General features: G+C 44.1%; 2 protein-coding genes across 3 annotated transcripts in view; one reads left to right on the forward strand and one right to left on the reverse strand.

Annotated features, from left to right (window-relative positions):
• Nucleotides 1–3,319, reverse strand: part of MIS12 (MIS12 kinetochore complex component) — a 30,473-nt gene extending 27,154 nt beyond the window's left edge. Inside the window, exon 1 of one of the 2 annotated variants that reach the window (XM_069614597.1) lies at nt 3,226–3,319. The gene's annotated coding sequence lies outside the window, so the exon portion shown is untranslated. Of the gene's footprint in view, nt 1–2,863; nt 2,985–3,225 lie in introns of those variants that run through there. The other variant, XM_069614596.1, reaches the window with a different exon arrangement.
• Nucleotides 3,320–3,438: 119 nt separating this feature from the next.
• Nucleotides 3,439–17,925, forward strand: part of DERL2 (derlin 2) — a 94,849-nt gene continuing 80,362 nt past the window's right edge. The window contains exon 1 of the mRNA XM_069614598.1: nt 3,439–3,704. Within this exon, the coding sequence (XP_069470699.1) occupies nt 3,612–3,704 (93 nt within the window). The 5' untranslated portion in view covers nt 3,439–3,611. The remainder of the gene's footprint in view (nt 3,705–17,925) is intronic.

Consider the following 17,925-nt stretch of genomic DNA (forward strand, 5'->3'; position numbering starts at 1 on the left):
TTGCACAGTTGTCCTGTCTTACATAAGTGCTCTTGATCCTTTTTCTATAGAGATATATGTGAGCCTGGATGATCAGACCATACCAGGCAACTTTGATTGTGAAGGACATGCGTGAGAAGGCCATCCAGTACTATTTTTTCCACCTTTGGATTGTAGGACTTGTAATTTTCTCTTTCCGATTCGAAATTTAGGGAAACTACAAGTCCCAGAATTTCACGCAAAAACAGAACTGGTAGGCCTCAGACACGGCCATGGGAAACGTGAGAGCTATGATGTAGAGTGAATTATGCTGTATATAAATTGAAAATAGCACCGTACAAAACAAATTTACAATAACAATCTATTTTTTTAATGCATTTTTTAAAAAGGTTTCCAGCATCGTAAAATACAGTGGGAGTCCACAACATGAAGAACCCTCACACCACAACCATGTCAGCATTTCAAGTACAAGCAAGGCAAAAGCATGAAGATCGAGGTCCTCCTGGATGTTCACTTCACAAATATAGACGTGAGGGTATCACAGTTTTTGATAAGAGAGGGGTAGTGCACCCCTTTAATCTCTTCATAAAACTACAAAAGAGTGATGAGGAGGAATACAGAAAGATAAAGTAGAAATTCTCTACCGCGTCCCCATAGGTTGAACATCTCCCCATTGACATAAGCCATAATAATATATGCCCAACACAAACCCAACCCAGCAAAGCCTGTACCCCGAAGAAAATACTGATCCGAGATTGAATGCAAACTCCAATATTTATAGGCAGACTGTTTCCAGGATGAGCACTACAACAGATTCCGCCATCAGCTGACCGCTCCGGTATCGTTTTAAGGAGCTCTTCCGCCTCCTCAGCATCCCAGAAACTCCATCTAGAGAACTCTGGGCACACACCCACCTTCTTCCCCACAATAAACATACACTACCTGGAACCACAGGCCCAACTAGATGGGGGCATAGTGGGCACTTACCCCCATTTTCCGTGAACAACAGGGGCAGGAATGTCATTTTGCCCCATGTATACTCTGCAACCAAAAAAAAAATTGGAACTCAGTGATTTGCTCTTGTAAATCAATCGGGATTGGCAGCTCTTCTGCTGGGCTCAGGATTAGTGGAGTATTAAATTAGCAACTGCTGCTCACTTCAAATTGGGAAGACCTCCTCAGCCTTGATTGGGCGGCGGGTGTGAGAGGAATAGGAAATCCTAAAGCAGAATGCTGTCCAAAAGCAGCTCAGCAGGGTAGGCAACGGTTGCTAAGATGTTTTTTTTAGATCGGTCTAAAAACGTTATGCCCTTTTTCCAACTACTGTTGTAAAATGTATTGTTTGGACCTGGGGATAGATATGGCTCCCTCGCGTTTTTCGGGGTGGATATTTCCATGGGTGCAATTTTAGGGGACAGGGGTCTTTGCCCCCCAAACAAACTTTTGTGGCACACCATTTTGTCCCACTCATTTGGCAGTGGCCCCTTTCATTTAGATATCATGCCCCCCACCCTCATACATTCATAGCTCTCAACTCACCCGCTTTTGGCGTGTCACCCGCCAAAAGCATCCACACACCCGACAGCGCCTTTGTTTAACCCGCCTTGGAGCCCAGAGACTTTGGCGCATACCTCACACAGGCACAGTCTCACTAAATGAGCCAGCGCAGCGGGCTGTGGGTACAGAAGAAAGCCAAAGGGAAATGTAGGCAATAGCCACAGAGACTCAAGTCCACCGAGTTAGTACTGATAAGCTTCCACTTTCTATGGGGGTTTCTGGGGCCCAGGTCCAAAATATCTTCAACTATCCCTCCGTACATAGCTCCCCTCCCGAGCCATTTGCTCCTCTACTTCTAACTCCCTCAGGGTCAGTCGTTTTTAAAGAAACAAGCTGGGGTAGATCTCGGTCTTCGGCTGGGGCCTCCCTTTGGAACAGCCTCACAGCCACCTTTGAAACTTGAGGAGAACTATTGCCGGTTCCAGAAGCACCTCAAGACCTTCCTCTTCACTTCTGCCTTTGCCCCTCTTCTCCCCTGCTGATCTGTTTTATCTCTCAGCACCATGCTCCTGGCCACCCTCTGTCCTAGGTACCTGCTCACCCTGCCTCCCTCCTGCACTGCCTCCGAGCCACCCCTTGCACTGGGATCTGTACCCATACAGTCCCCCATTTTTCTTCTGCACTTATCAGATATACTCGAACTAATCATGCACTAGCACTTGCCACTCGTTGGCTGCACTATCGCTTTTCACTGCCTGTATTTATTTATTTCACTTATTATTTATTCTGTCTCTTCTCTGTTCCGCACTTTCCACTTCTCCCCCCTTCCATGCACTTTCCCCTTTCCCATACACTTGCGCGATCTTAATGTCACTGGGCCTAGTAAGATCATTGTTTTGTTCTATAAATAAAATATATCATATCATATGTTGTGTTTATTTAGCCTTGTGTGAGACAGTAGGTTTCAGTTTATAAATACAATACGAGATTAATGTGTAACAAAAACGTCACCCTCGCAACTAGCTGTCTCACTTGCCAAGCCCCCTATACGCCCATTCACTTCAATGGGCTCTGAAACCGCCCCCAAAAACAAATTCTGGTGTTGTCACCCGCTTTGGTGACAAAAAAGGTTGAAAGTTACTCCACTGGGTATGTCTGCCCGTAGCGAAAATTAAAATGTGCTCCTGACCCCATAGCGAAAATCTAAATTTGGCACCCATTGACTCTCAACCTTAAAATACTAAGCGTCCGTCTTTCTATAAGGATGGCCGCAGAGCTAAAATATTGAAAACACCAAAACGCCGTTCTTATTTGCTATACGCCCTCATCTGGAACATAACACCTCCTCCAACTTCCAAATATGAATAATTCTTGCTGCTTACGTTACCTGTAAATATAGCTGCTCTCCCAACTCCCTTAAATATAACTTTCACCGCGCCAATCGGTTCCCAGTTAAACGAGAGGCCGGGGAGGCGCGAGAGCCAAGGGCATGAGGATATTCAATGAATAGGCGATAGCCATATTAGAAAGTAGACAGTTGTATATCCTGCAATACAAAAGTCCGAAAATACTGATGTGTGAAGTATATCAACGTGTATCAACAACAATGGATCATTAATGTGAACACATATTGATAAACATAAATATGTCGTTTTATTACGTTCAATGGGACAATAAGTCATGCATTAAATACCTAACAAATACGATCGAAATGTTTCCAATTTTGATGCCAAACAATGCAAGTAATACCATTAAAAGTTAGCAACTCTGTTAGGGATTCTGGGCAGGTTTCACTTTCATTATTTCTACTTCCGGCGACTGTTGAATTAACAAAGCAGGTTGCCTAGCCCTCTATCTAACATCAAATCAGTATTCGTCGTCGTCGTCGCTATTTCTGTCCAATGAAAGAAGGGTTTGTCTGAAACGCGGACCAATTAGAAAAGGTGTTACGGGACAATAACAATTTCAATGTCCTGTTCTAACGCACCAGTTAGGCGACGTACCCGGAGGAAAGATTGCGGCTATTGGCTGGTCTCAGTAAGACCCTGCCCTTTTTTCCTACTGTCATTTGTGGGAGTCTGTGGCACTGAAACTTCAAGGATGCAAGAACCGGAAATAAGGGTGACGTGCCCAAGATGGCGTACCAGTCTTTTCGGCAGGAGTATCTGGACATTCCTGTGGTGACCAGAGCTTATACCACTGCATGTGTGCTCACTACAGCGGCCGTGGTAAGAAGGCATGTGGGGGTAACTCCTGTATGTTGCAGCTGGTTCTGTGTCCTTCAGTCAGCTCCGGGGAGAGTGGGTGAGGAGAGCTTCGTGTCTTTGATAATGGGCACATATTCCCGCACGTTTGTGCTTCATGATGGACCGGGAACGCTTAGGTCGAGCAATCCTCCTCCGGTAAGGAAGCAGACCCAGCTATTGATGCTTCACACTTGCGTAACTCCCAAGCTGACGCCATCAACCGTCTGATCCGTGGTTGGGTATCCCAAGCCCCGATAAAACTCAACCCATCAGAAGCAGTTGGCTCTATCTGCAGTAAAACTGCTTGATAGCCATGCACTTTTCTTGGGTAACTAACGGCATTCCCCCTAGCCCTGTTAACTTCCTTTCGTTGTAACCGTGCCTTTCGAGTAGTGTGGATTCATACTCTCTGAAATGTAAATGGTTCTATTGCCAATCCTCCACAATCTGCGCATGGTCCTGTCTGCCAACTTTTGATTCCTTGACTTACTCGGAGACTTTTGACACTACCATCTTCGATTTTTCATGGCAGTTAGCCACTGAGACTCACTACAATAAAATCTCCCAGGTGTTGAAACTAGATGAAGACATCATATTGGCTATAGAGTGGTTTTTGGACTAATCGATGAAAAAAGTCCCCTTTTATACTTCTATGTTTGTTTTTTAATCGCTTAACTTCTGTAGAGAGTTGGACACTGTTATGGGGGCGGTAAAGACCGGGCCCCTCCCGCACTCGTTCATGCAATCACACACACCAGTTTGCAAATGGCGCTCTGTCTTCTTGCTGATAGATTATTATCCATCGGCAGTGATTATTGGATACCAATGCTGGACCCTCATTACTCCATCTTCTCGGGTTCGAGTATGTAGTCGTGGGTTACGATTCTTCTTGGTCTGTGTGAGTTCTTGGCAGTAGTTCTTAATCAGCTTTGCTAGATGTTCATCCAACATCTCGATGTCCAGTTCTCTGTGAAGGTCTCCTATCCTTGTGAAGAGTGGAACTTCAGATGCTACCTGCAGGGCCTTGTTCTGGACTATCTGAAGGCTTTTCCGATGTCGATCATGGCAGGTGATCCATGCTGGGGAGGCATACTTCAGGGTAGGTATGATGATCGCTTTGTAGATGTTGATCTTTGTCCGGAGGGGCACAGACTTGGTCTTCAGGAGTGGGTACAGTGCTGCCATCTTTCCTGTTGCCTTCTGCTGATTATTCTCGATATGGCTTGTCCAGTTGAGTTTGCTGTGCATGGTCACACAGAGGTCGCCGCTGCTGCTCTCCCATTTTATGGTCTTTCCCATTCAGGCTGATGTGCGCGTGCCCCTTGATCTTCTTTCTGGTGAACAGCGTGGCTGTTGTTTTGCTGGTGTTTTATCTGCCAATCGCTTTACCATGTCGAGATGGTATAGAATGAAGCTTGCAGGTTCTTCGCAATTTACTTTTCTCTGAATGACTGGAAGATGACTGTCTACATACAGTGCCAGGTCGGTCTTGTGGCAATCTGTTGGGATGTTGTTGGTGTAGTTGTTGAACAGGAAGGGTCCAAGGTTCGATCCTTGTGGCATCCCTGCTCTGATAGGATGGGATGATGACGCCTCAGACCGCATGGCGACATGGAAGGTGCTGTCTCCCAGGTAACTTGCAATAGTCTTCACCAGATAGTTTGAACATCCCGGGCCGATCATCTTGTGCAGCACCCCCTTGTGACAGACTCAGTTGACTGCTTTGGCGACATCCAAGAAGACTATTCCAGTGGACTTGTTAATGTTGAATCTGTGGGCATGCTCTGTTCAGAATCCAAACTGTTCCTTTGTTAGTAGTTTTCTTTCGGATGCAAAGTCGCTGAGGCGGGAGAGGAGGACCTTCTCCACGAGCTTCGATAATCCAGAGAGCAGGCTGATGGGACGATAGTTCGCAGGAACTCTCTGTGGTTTGCCGGTCGTTCGCAAGATCACTCTGTGGGTTGCCAGCCTTTGGGAATACGATGACCCTTGCTTCCTTCCATCATCTTGGGAGTGCTGAAGTCTCGTGCATTGAATATCTGTGAGGTGCTCCACTGATGCCGGCAGGAGGTTCTTGATTGCCAGGTTGGTTATTATGTCGCTCCATGGTGCCTTGCCATTCGCCAGCTTCTCTGCAAATCCTGCCACCTCAGCGCTTGCACTCATCGATATCTTCTGCTCCCATCCCGGTTCATTCTTCTGCCAGATGCTTCTCAACTTCTTCCTCCACTCCGTCTAAAAGGCTTCGTGCCTTGTTCGGGGTGAATAAAGCCTCCAGGGTCTCTGTGAGGACCTCTGAGTTGGCCTTGTGGGTGCAAACCTGGATTGGTGGACATGGCTCTTCCCGGTCCGGCGACAAGTCTATTCTCCACACTGAGTTGTCCGCCTCCTTTGCTTGGCTGTTGCAGCCTCCCATGTCTCTCCACAGTGCTGTCTGATTTGCTCTCGCAGGAGCCTTGGTGTTGTACTTCTGTAGATCAGGTGTGAAGAACTTCTGCCACTGGCGTAGGGCCCGGTTCTTGTCAGCGATTGACTGCTGGATGCCTCATGGAAGGTCATAGATGGAACATCGGTTTGTATCCTGCTTCGGAACGCTGCTCACGACTGCCTGCTGAACTACTCTTCCACAGCCTTGTCGATGTCTTCCTTGGTGCTCGGGGTATTGGGTGTGATCTTGCTGTTCAGCTATTCTTGTAGCGGCCCCAGTCAGCTCTTCCGAAGTTGTACCGCTGTTGGGGGTTCCATCTCATCTCCCGCAGTGATTGCTACTGGGTTGTGGTGTGAGGACAGCTCGGCCAGTGTTTCCAGCTCCACTGAGTTTGCAGGTTCTTCAGTAGCACGATGTCTAGCACATCTGGGTTGTGACTTGATGCACCTGGGTAGTGCGTGGGCTCCGTGGGACCTGCTACCACACATTCATTCTTCCTGGAGTATGGCAGAACCATCCATCCCCTCTGGTTGGCAGTCCTGGAGTTCCAGCATTGGGGTGGTCCTGTCTTGACTTGCACTCCGGTGACTTCTGGTTTGCCAGGCACAGCTTCTGATTTCCTTGCAGGTGTGTCTGACAGTAAGGCAGCACTCATGTTTCTTGTTTCCATCAGGTGAGGAAGTTCATCTGTCTTCTGGATATCGTTGGCATTCCGCATCACCAATGCATAGCTGGGTTTAGATGCCACGTTGGTTTGTTTCTTTGCCCAGGAATTGGCTCAGGATGAGCCTTGCCACCCTTGTCATGTTGGGGTCGATGTTCAGCTCTGTGACGAAAGCTGTGATCTTCACAATAATGGTCTTCCAGTTGATGGAGCCCCTGTTGCCTCTTCCTGCGCTGGGGCAGCGGGTTGGGTGGGGGATTTAGAACTTCAGCGTAGCTCAGCCCGGATGTGGTGGGTGCCCCCTGTGTCTTCGCTGGGCCTTGGCCTGCGGGCGAGGTGGGTTGTTCCTCTGCGTGGCAGTTGTTTGTTCTGAGTCCTGGTGATGTGCAGTGGCTTGGTGTGGTTGGTGGGTTCCTCTGCATAAGTCTCCTTCTGCTATCAATGGGAAGTGGTTGCCGGGTTCCGTGGTGTTTGCAATGGTTGTGGTGCCCTCCTCTGCTGCTCATCTTGTTTGACTCTGGTCAGGGCTGGACATCCGCGGTAGCTGGCTGGGTGAGGTCCCTTGCAGTTGGCAAAGGTTCCCGACTCGTTTCGGTCTCTGGGGCAGTGTTGCTATTTGTGATTCTCCCCACATCGCACACAGCGTGGCTCCTGGAGGCAGAAGGTGAATGTATGGCTGATGCGCTGGCAGTTGACACAAGATCAGTCCTCACTTGCCTTTCAGTGCGTGTGTCTGTGATGACTGTGCAGCTGCATAGCCGTGTGATCTTTGTAAGTTCAGCATGTCGACCATCGCTGGTTGATGACTGGGTGGGAACAAATGGAGGGAACTTCCTGCTCTTGTCAGCCGTTGGGGGGAGGAGGGGTCTGCTGTACGACTCTCTTCAGTAGGAGGCAGTTTTCCACACCCTCTGATATGTATCCACCGCTGGTGTTTGCTGGGAGGCCTCGATCACAAACCTCTGGGACCTCACTGGCTCCATTGGGAAGGTGTAATACTGCAGGCACTGCTTGGGGAAGGCATTCATCACGCTGCTGTTGTCTTCCACTGTGGTGAGTGATATCTTCACGTGGTAAACATGAGGCTTGGTCGTGAAGGTTGATGCGGCGCACAGATCTTGGAGCAAGTTGACCAGGTCCTTGTGCATCTTGAGGCTCTTCACAAAGAGTGGTGGAATCCGGATCTTCTGGGGGGGGGGGGGGGAGGTTGTCTTCTGCGTCGCCCGATTCTGTGCTCGGTTCTCCCTGCTCTAGTGCAGCATACCTGTTGCTGGTGCTCACGCCTGCAGTGGATGGTTCAGCCAACTTCTTGTACTTTAGTGGTGATGCGACTGATTTGCATAAGTCTTCCGCTTGTGACGGACTGTTTCCATATCTTCTTCAGTGTCCTGGGGGTAGACAGTCTCAGAAGTCTGCAGCTATTCTTGCTCTACGAGAAGAGGGAAAAGCGAGGAGAGAAGGGATAGAAAGCAAGAGAGGAGTGGGGTAGAAGATGGGAGAAAGAGGGGAAGGTAGACTGCTCTTTTGCCGTCCTTTTGTTGGTGATGTAATGTGAAATATTGTTCAGGAGCTAGGTATTAAAACACATTACTCGTTTCTTCATAAGTACATTGTTACTTATGAACCCACTGGTAATAGTGCAGATGGCATCACCCATGATGTCCCATAAGATAACCGTAACTAACATAAACCTTGAGATATAGCCGAACAAATACCTTGATTTTCAGATAGAATTTTAGTTAAGGGCCACTAATGGTTCTGGATTAACGCAACAAAATGGCATACATTTTGTGGTTGTTAAAATGTTCCCTTTTGATCAAATGAACAGGTGAGGGTTTTTTATGGATTGCTGGTTCTGAAACGCTGCACATGCAGTGAATAGCATGTTGAGAGTGTATCTATCATGCATCGCCTTCCCACCCCTGTTGTATTCATATACATTTATGGAAATACTTAATTGGATAGTCTTGTTCAGTGTGGATCATTATCATTTTACTTATTTCGGTCTCGTATTAAAATCGTAGTTGGTTCATGCTTTTGCAATCTTTCATGTGGAACATTGCTGGCTGTTGAGCTGGATTTCCAAAATAAGCCCTGCTGGCATGATTTTGGGAGGCCAACCTAATTATGGTAAATGGAGAAGACACTGAGAGGTTAGCCAAAACCCATCAAGGTGTAAGGTAGCTGAACAGTCAAGGCTTAGTCTCAGGAAAAGTGACTGTTCTAGGACTACAAGGAGTCCACACAGAGCAACACCAATAGTTCAAGTTAGACTAACCTTATGAATATAACATTTATTTATTAGGCCTTCAGTTACACACTTAAGCATATAAAAATCACTGGTAAGTATTGTCACACAACCGTACAAAATATATATACACATTCACATTAGGAGAACATAATTGCATATGAATTGATAACTAGCGCAATACAGGCGAGTAGGCAAAACCAACACAAGAACAGTTTAAGGCCAACCCTGAGATGGTGCGGGGCCTTGTGCCCAAAAGGCATGATGCTGCTGGCTGGTGTGCTTTTTTAAGTTTAAGTATTTAGTCCATTTAGGTAAGTATCCAATTCACTCTGGGATGCATAGGAAAGGATCCTGAACTATACTCTGGTTCCACCACCAGAGGTTGAGTCTGGACGGTATCCAGTCATTTTACTGAAAATAATTGAGTGGTACGTTTTACTGAGGTAAATACCAACAATTTTAAAATGTATATTATACAAACAATGCTGTTTGAGAGGAAGGTGGTTTGCATATAGGTACTGACCACTCTGCACAGCCCAAAGAACAGAAGCACTGGATCCCAGATTGAAAGTGCTAAAACATAACTTTTATTTACAATAAAATGTTATCCATTAAAACAATTAAAGTCTGCATGGACTTGTAAACTAGTTGCAGGGCTCCAAAACCGCTATTCTACTGCCACGTGTTCCATCCTATCTCGGTTACCTCTTCAGGCTGATCTTACAGCCTAAGGCTTGTCTGATGACAATGTCACATGATGGACAATTGCTCCGTCATGTGACTTATTCAAAATTCCCTTTATGGGTTAAACCCAGCCACCAGCTTGTGCTAGTCAATCATGGCAGTAAAATGCTCAGTTCGTGCTAACACATTTAATTGAATATTAATCCAACGTTCATATTGTAACTTGGTTGTTAATCTTTATGCAACATCAATATTGCCCAAAATATCCATGGTGAAATATGATGCAGTGCATTCTGCACGGCAGCAGGCGAGTCCCTGCAACTAATTGAAGCCAAGAGTAAAGCAACAGCAATTTGTATATCGAATTTCAGCGACATGGATTGTACGTTCCAGAAAATATAAAGTCGTCATTGGGATAATATACCTTTTTTTTTTTTTTTTTTAAAAGGCCTCGATCATCACAAAGTAGCTTATTTTATGGTATAAATGGTATAGCCTATCGGATGCTCCTATAGACATTCACAGTCTAGCCCAAGTGGGCTATTGGTTGCTTTACTAAAGTGACTACATGTAAAAAAAAAAAAAGCCAACTATACAGATGTCTTTGTGCGAAAGTGCAAATGCATAGGGAATATTTTAATTCTTCCCCCTTCCATGTCACGCGATATATTTCACAATTTAAAAACCATTCAGTTATATGCAGTTCATTTTATAATTTGCACACAGTCAGTGTACTGTAATTGTTTTTATAATAGGGTGTGTATATATCCATGCCACAATTTGTTTATACACGCCACCATTTTTATATGCTGGTACTAACTCCAATGACGCTGCTAGTCTACTAGATCGTTCTGAAACATCATTATAAAACCAATTGCAGTACACTGACTATGTGCAAATTTGCTAATGTGCATCTACATGAGAAATACTGTTGATCACAGACTAGGTATACCTAGATCTATCGGTACTAGACATTACCACATCCATGTAAGGTACTATACCCATACTTTTGCATATATCCTGCATGGGTAGGTGTCGATGCATACATTCATATCTTCCAATAGATGTACTGCCAACTCTTCCCCAGTATTATGTCCATTAGGCTTTTGAGTATTAAATGTGATGATCAGTCTTGACTCTATTTCCTCATTTTTCGCTCTCGTGAGGATATGAGCTAATGCAAAAAAACCTAATACCAGTGGCATCACTAGAATGCTTTTCAGTAAAGTGTACAGCCAAGGGATAGGTTGCATCTTGATTAAGGATGGCTCTATAGTGCTGTAATATTCTCAGTTTGAGTTGGCAAATAGTCGACCCTATATACATGAGATTACAAAGGCACAATATTGCATAAACTACTAATAATTGTTTGATTTTTCCAAGTTTTGTTTAGATCATGCCCGTAATTAATCGTAGCTCTTATCTGCACATTTTGCCATTAACACTTATTTAAACCACTTTTCTGATTTTCATTATCAAGCCAATTCTCAGACCCACTTCTAGAGTCCACCATACTAGGGGCTATCAATTCTTTTAAAGATTTAGCCTTGCAGAAAGTCATCGGAGGCCTCTCACCAATGGTCTCACCTATGTCTGTATCTGCACAAAGGATTGACCAATGTTTTTGTAAAATGTCTCGTCTCATTGGCTTGTTTATTAAACTTGGTAATGAATCTGATGGGTTCTGTACTTTTTTTATTTTTGGGTTGTTTAACTTTCAACAATTCTTTCCTTTCCCTTTAAAAAGTTTGGTTATATGCCTTCATTATGTTATCTTTCTTGTAGCCTCTTTCAAGAAATTGTAAACCCATTTAATTGGCTTCACTGTCAAACTCTACGTCCACTGAACATTTGCGCTTCATTTCTCCATATGGTATGCAGGCTTTCTGCTTTTCTGGATGGTGGCTTTTACCAAGGAGAATCGAATTGGAGGAGACTGGCTTCCTATAGAGTTTGTTCTCAAAGAGGCTTGACTCTCATGCCATACTAGGAACAGGTCGTCAATATATCTATACCAACATACTACCTGATTCACATATTGGTCATTTTGTTCTGACAAGGCCATTGTCTGTTACCAGCATTCCATATATAGGTTATCTAATGTGGCCCATGGCTGTTCCATATTTTTGTCAGAATAATTTGTTGTCAAAGATGAACACATCAGGTTCTAAATAAAACTCAAATAGTACCATATCTTGTCATTCTGTTGTCTAAAACTCACAGACCTAGTGTTAAGGAAAAATTGAGAAGCCAATAGATCATATTTATGCTGTATAGATGTATATAAAGAGACTTCTAATGACACTAGCCAATAGTTTGTCTCCAATTGCATATCATGTATCTTGGCTAATAAATCCGTGGTGTCTTTAACAAATGGCTGTAGAAATGCATCCAAATATTTGGCTACAGTTTCCAGTACTGAACTTTTTGATGAGACTATAGGCCTCCCAGGTGCTGTCAGCATAACTTTATGTATCTTGGGAATGAAATGCAGGATGGGTGTGGTTGCATAGTATTTTTTTTTTCTTTCTTAAATAATACCTCTTCAAAACTATAGCAGATTTTGTTTTTATAAAAATCTAATCAAACATCCAGGTCAATTTTGATCTCATTCAGATAGTGTCATTCGTCTCATAACAAATTCCGTCTTGCGGTTGTCTGTATGCTTCGTTCGTATATTTATTTTTGGACCATATAACTACGCCACCCCTGCCCCCCGCCCTTCCATTGTCAGCTTGTCTGATGACAATCGTTTAGTCTTGTTTAATAGTTTGAATTGCTGGTTGTTGTGATGGAGTGAGGTTTTATTTATTAGTCAAAGGTCTGGATGACAGAGGTCTTAGATCTTTTAGAACACATTCCTCAAAGACATCAATATTGCTCGAGACGATGGCTGGATTGAAGGTAGATCTGTTTTTCAGTCCACTTTCTGGGATAGGATCTGTAGTAATACGATCGTATTCTTGAATGTATTCATTCTCTATTGGTGTATTGTTGGGTATCTGCCAATGTTTCCAAATTGCTTATCACTTCCAGATCGTTGACACTTGTTGGGTATTGGCAGTGGGTCTGTTTGTAACCGTGGAGTATCATGCAGTTGAGTCGCAAAGAATGTTTTTAATTTTAAATTTACAGAGAAATTTAAACAGATCAAGTCTAGTTTCAGTGTAGTCAAAATCTATAGACGGACAGAAGGGAAGTCCTCTTTCTAGAACTTCTTGTTCTTCAGCCGTTATATTTCTTTCTGAGATGTTAAAGACTTGCGCTTTCAATTCTGCGCCTGTGCTCCCCTTCCTCTCGTCTTATGTCCTATCCCAGAATGTGTTGTCCGATTCAGTATGCTTCCATCTCTCCCCCCTACAGGTTTTCTTGTTGTACCTCCTCTTTGGGGTCGACCTTTTGGGTTTCCTGTCGTCTGTTCTCTAGATGGGGCCATTTGAATTCCTCTGTAAAATGTAATCTGACGGGTCTCAAATAAGGGTCTGAGGTTTCTACTTCTGAGGATGAAGACTCCACAATTAAATTTGTACTTGTGACCAATGTTTTCTTTTTCGAAAGTTGTTCTTTTATGGGTTCATCCTATTTGTGTGTAAAGGTGTACATTCTGCCTTGCTGGTAATACTTTTTATCCCTCAAGAATCTGATTTCTCCTTCAAACCTCTCTAAATTTTATTCCATCCAGATACGTTTCTTTTGCATTCGTCTGCATCTTTGGAGTTAAATAGTTCTTCAAGTTGTTCTATTTCTCCAATACATTTTTCTTGATCCGTTTTTTAGCAAATTTGATGAGTGATTGTATCATCCCAAAAGAGCAGCTATTAGTGTGGTTGGTCCACTCTTCTATCAATTGTGGATCCCTGTCGTCATATGTGGGGATGGTGAGGATTCTTAGACCTCTGGGAATATGTTTAGATACATCATTAATGTCATAGCTTCCCACCACTTGTTGATTTCTTCACTCTGGTTTGTCCATTCTTTGCATCATAGTAAGTGCCTCTGAACTGATTGTGGAAAGACACTATCTTTTTCCAACTAGAACATGACTTTTGTTGTCCATATCTCTTGGCTTCAATTTGTTATGCCATGCTGACTTGGCCAAGTAACTCTACTTGAGTTTGAGTACTTAGTATTGCACTTTGCATCCAGACTCTAGAATTTCTTCGTGTCTAATTGCACCCTTTGTGTTGGTGTACATTTAAAAGCAGCTAAAGGGTCTAGGATCTCTTCTACAGACACTCCACCACTGAGATGCCTCAGTAAAACCTACCACTCTGAATTTTACTTCATTAAGCTCGCATATAACCGGTCAGGACTTTGTGCCCAATGGAAGAATGGGGGGGACAGAAACTGGTACGTTAACTTGACTCCCTGTCTCTTCTTCCAGATACCACTGCAAGTCTTCTGGAATCTGTTGGGGGACAGATGTTTTGGGTGAGGAATGCTTGTTTCGGGTGAGGAAGGCCCAGGGGTCGTGGGTGCAGAGGTAACTTTCCCGGTCTGGGGGGTCTTGTTGCACAGCAAACTGTTCCAGTAGAATACCAAAAATGAAGAAAGGTAAAGGCCTCTGGACATCTCCTAGGATTGGAGCAGTGTGCCGACAGATCGTACAGCGACAAACGCAAAGGCAGCTCCAGCACAGTTTGAAGTCAGACTGCTGGAAATGTTGGCGACTTTTAGCATCAGCTGGAGGTCTGCAAGTTCTAAGTCTCTATTCTGAACAAAGATTGCGGCAGCAAGGTAGCCCAGGAGAGAGCTGGTCAGTCCATTATTGGTCGGGGGACACTTCCAAAGGCACAGCTACTCCAGCATGGGTTGAGACTGGTTGATTTAACAGGGCAAAAGACTGGATTTGATGCTGGTTGGCTGCAGGGGTTGTCCTCTGGCAGCTTATCTTTGCAGCAGTCTTGGCTCCAACGGTGATCTGATGAACAGTTGTAGGAGTCCCTGTCCCCTTATCCAAGATTTGGGCTGGGACCAAGCCCGCGCAACAGGTAGGGTTATCCAATCATGGCAACCACTGGTTATCACATCTGCCTAGAGACACACTTTCAGGCACCAGAGGGTGTGATTTGGGACTACGCCCAGCATTACACACAGCCCCTTCGGCCCACGAAAGCCACAGCTTTCACCAGAAAAGGGTTTTCCATACAAGGCATTTACTGCCTGAGAAGGCAGGAAGAATGCCAACAAGAATATGGCCAACAAAGCAGCAGACTCGAGGCATAGACCTCTTGGCTAGTAACAATTTGCGATAAATACAAATGTGCACAAGTAAAATATCTATGGTAATATCACAGCTACCACTAGCTTGTCTTGGGCACACTGTCCAAGTAACCAAAAATCCATTATAAAAAGTAGGGATACAAACTATCATGATTGCACTGATCTGTAAAGTGATGTGCAATTGTAAAAATACAAGAATTCATAAAGATCTAGTCTCTCAGTGCTGAGTGTTTGGGACTAGTCGGTTCCCACATAAGAATGAGCAAACCCTGCGAGGGAAGTAAAGCATTAGGTTTTACTGGCCTCCTAAAAACTCAGGACAGTGTTAAAAACAAGGAAAAAGCCTGGGGTCCTATAGAGGTCTATGGTGGGAAAAGTGTTAAAATCTTTCCAACACTGGCCAAATCGATCAGGAATTCAGGGGGAAGGTTGGGGGGAGGGTTTAGGGGGGGTCCAATGGTACCAATATTTATGATATCTGCTTGCTGAGATGCTTGGAAAGACTTGTCTACAGACTAGCTTGTTCTATGTCACTGTTAAGTCTGCATGTCTCAGGTAGAACCACTTTAAACCTCTCTGTTGACCCCATTGGTCTTGTTTGTTGACTGCGCTTTGTGTGTGCGCCTACAATTGTATTTGTTTTTAGTGTTTGCAGTGATCCGACGGTCTTCCTTGGCTTTGATTGGTCCGTGTGAGCAGCACACGTGACCGGAAGCTCTCTTATTGGACACTGCCCGGGCATCTCCCAAACCCTGTTGCCCGACAGATCATCCCACAGCGACACCAGGTAATGTGGTATGGGTGGGGAGCACAGCCGTTACTGTACTCCAGTTAAACCCTGCCACCTCTTCATCACCCACTCCTAATACTGTGTTGATCACTGTATTCTTAAGCCTGCCATTCTTCTGCCTTATATTGCCAACACACTGCTTATATAATAACTGAGATTAGCCTACAGCTATTGCTTAGATTTTGAGCCCAGGCTCACTGCTAGAACTGCTTACAGTTTTGAATCAAAGCACATTGTAGGTATTGCTTATGTTTTGAATCTAGGTGCATTTAGTACTGCAACTGTGGTGCATTTATGTTATATAATAAGGATTCATAGAGCGCACTTCCTCCACAAGGCATCTTGACGTTAGGAAACCACAATTCAGTCCCACTAATTCTGCTCTAGAATAGACGTTTTCAGGGGCCATCTAAATTCCAGATACATGATCTGTTTTAATCCAGATGGCAGGGCCTTCCACAATCTGGCCAATGCTTCCGAGAATCTATTACTGAGACACAGCTCCAAGGCCAGAGCTGCTCTTTGGCGCACAAGAAACTTCCCTCCTGCCCCAGCCTTCCCTTCAAGCCCCCCCCCCCATCAGTCAGACCTTCCAGCTTATAGCGATTTTGCTATCCTGCTAAGTGCCAAAATGATGATTTTTTTTTTCTCCCAAAAACGCCCACAAAAATGGCAAAACAAAAAACAAATAAAAATAAAAAAAATACTCGGGGGGGGGGGGGGGGGGGGGATGGGTAGGGCGGGCCTGTTTCTCAGCTCTTTCATTTATTTGTTATTTTTGGACTCCAGAAATTAAATGCGCAAGCACATCTCATCACTTGCGCAAAAGAGAAGTCCAATCCACAAAGGTGTTCTGAATGGATGCTTATTATATGCGCCCGTTCAGATGTCCTTTTTCACCCCTTTGTGCAATTCGGGGGGTTTTTCTGCACATTTTAAAAGTGCATCCCAAAGTGACAAACCAGATGTGCTTTTAAATGTGTAGAGATTGTAGGCAACCCTATGCGCCCACTTTGAATAGGTGCACGGGGGGGTGCCACTGCACGACAGGGTCTTTACTGACTCATGCAATAGATTTTAAATTCTTCTGTTTTTTTTTTTTTGGGTTGGTTGCATTTTACAGTGGCAGGACCCTTAATGGCCAGTCACAGTGAAATACTTGGCGCCTGTAGACTATTGTCGTAAGAGCGCTTCCAACACAAACGTATTCAAGGCGGCTGGCCAGCGCATCATTTGCGCTACAGCTCACCCCTGTGGAAAAGCATAGGTCACCTTTTGAGAATAAGGTGGCCTGCTCATTTCCAAAAATGGGTGATCTAAAAACAGCACACCCTCATCTATTTTTAGATGCCCCATCGTTTGAGGATCTGGGCCAAAATCTACAATTTTCCAGAATTAAAAAATGGTCACAATATGTAAGAGATGGTGAGTGATGGGTGAGCTGTGGAGTGGTAGGCAAAGCAGTGGGTCAGAGGGGGAAGCGGTGGGCAAGAGAGCAGATGCAGTGGGGCGGTGGGCCAGAAATCAGAGCGGGACCAGAGTGACAAAGTGGAAGGAGCTCGGGCGATTTGGGATTCGTTTTTTTCTTCCTTTATTTGTTATTTCGTTTATTAAAACTTTTACAAAACCAACTTTTTTTTTTTTACATTCTTTCTTTTTGATAAAAAACAAACTTTGTCAGCTTATACTTTTACAACAGTATTCATTTCATAAAATTCATTAATTTGTCACATCGTTTTACCATTTAATCTAATCTACATACATTTTTTTACAAAAGCTAAAACTCGTAGACTCATGGACATATAACATTTTTACCCATAAGAGATCTCTCAATAGCCAGACATTGTGGATACATTCTCCAAAATACCTTTATCTTTGTATTGACAGATCCGGACATTCAACCATTAAATGACGTTATGTTTCTAGCTCTTCCTTATCATTGCAGAATCTACATGAGCCATTTTCTATCCCTCTAATTTTCATGTTGTTTTGGAAAGTATGGTTCTAGTTTTCCAACCATTTTTCCTCCTGTTAATATATGCGCATACAGTCTTGAATTACAGATTAGCAGACAAGTTTTTTTTTTTTTCCCCAACCCGCTACCTTAAGTTTTTTCTTAACTAGATTTGGGTTTGTTTACATCACTTCCATTGAAATACTTAT

This window comes from Ambystoma mexicanum, chromosome 9, assembly GCF_040938575.1.
Source record: "Ambystoma mexicanum isolate Mex_15411 chromosome 9, UKY_AmexF1_1, whole genome shotgun sequence".
Classification (NCBI taxonomy): domain Eukaryota; kingdom Metazoa; phylum Chordata; class Amphibia; order Caudata; family Ambystomatidae; genus Ambystoma; species Ambystoma mexicanum.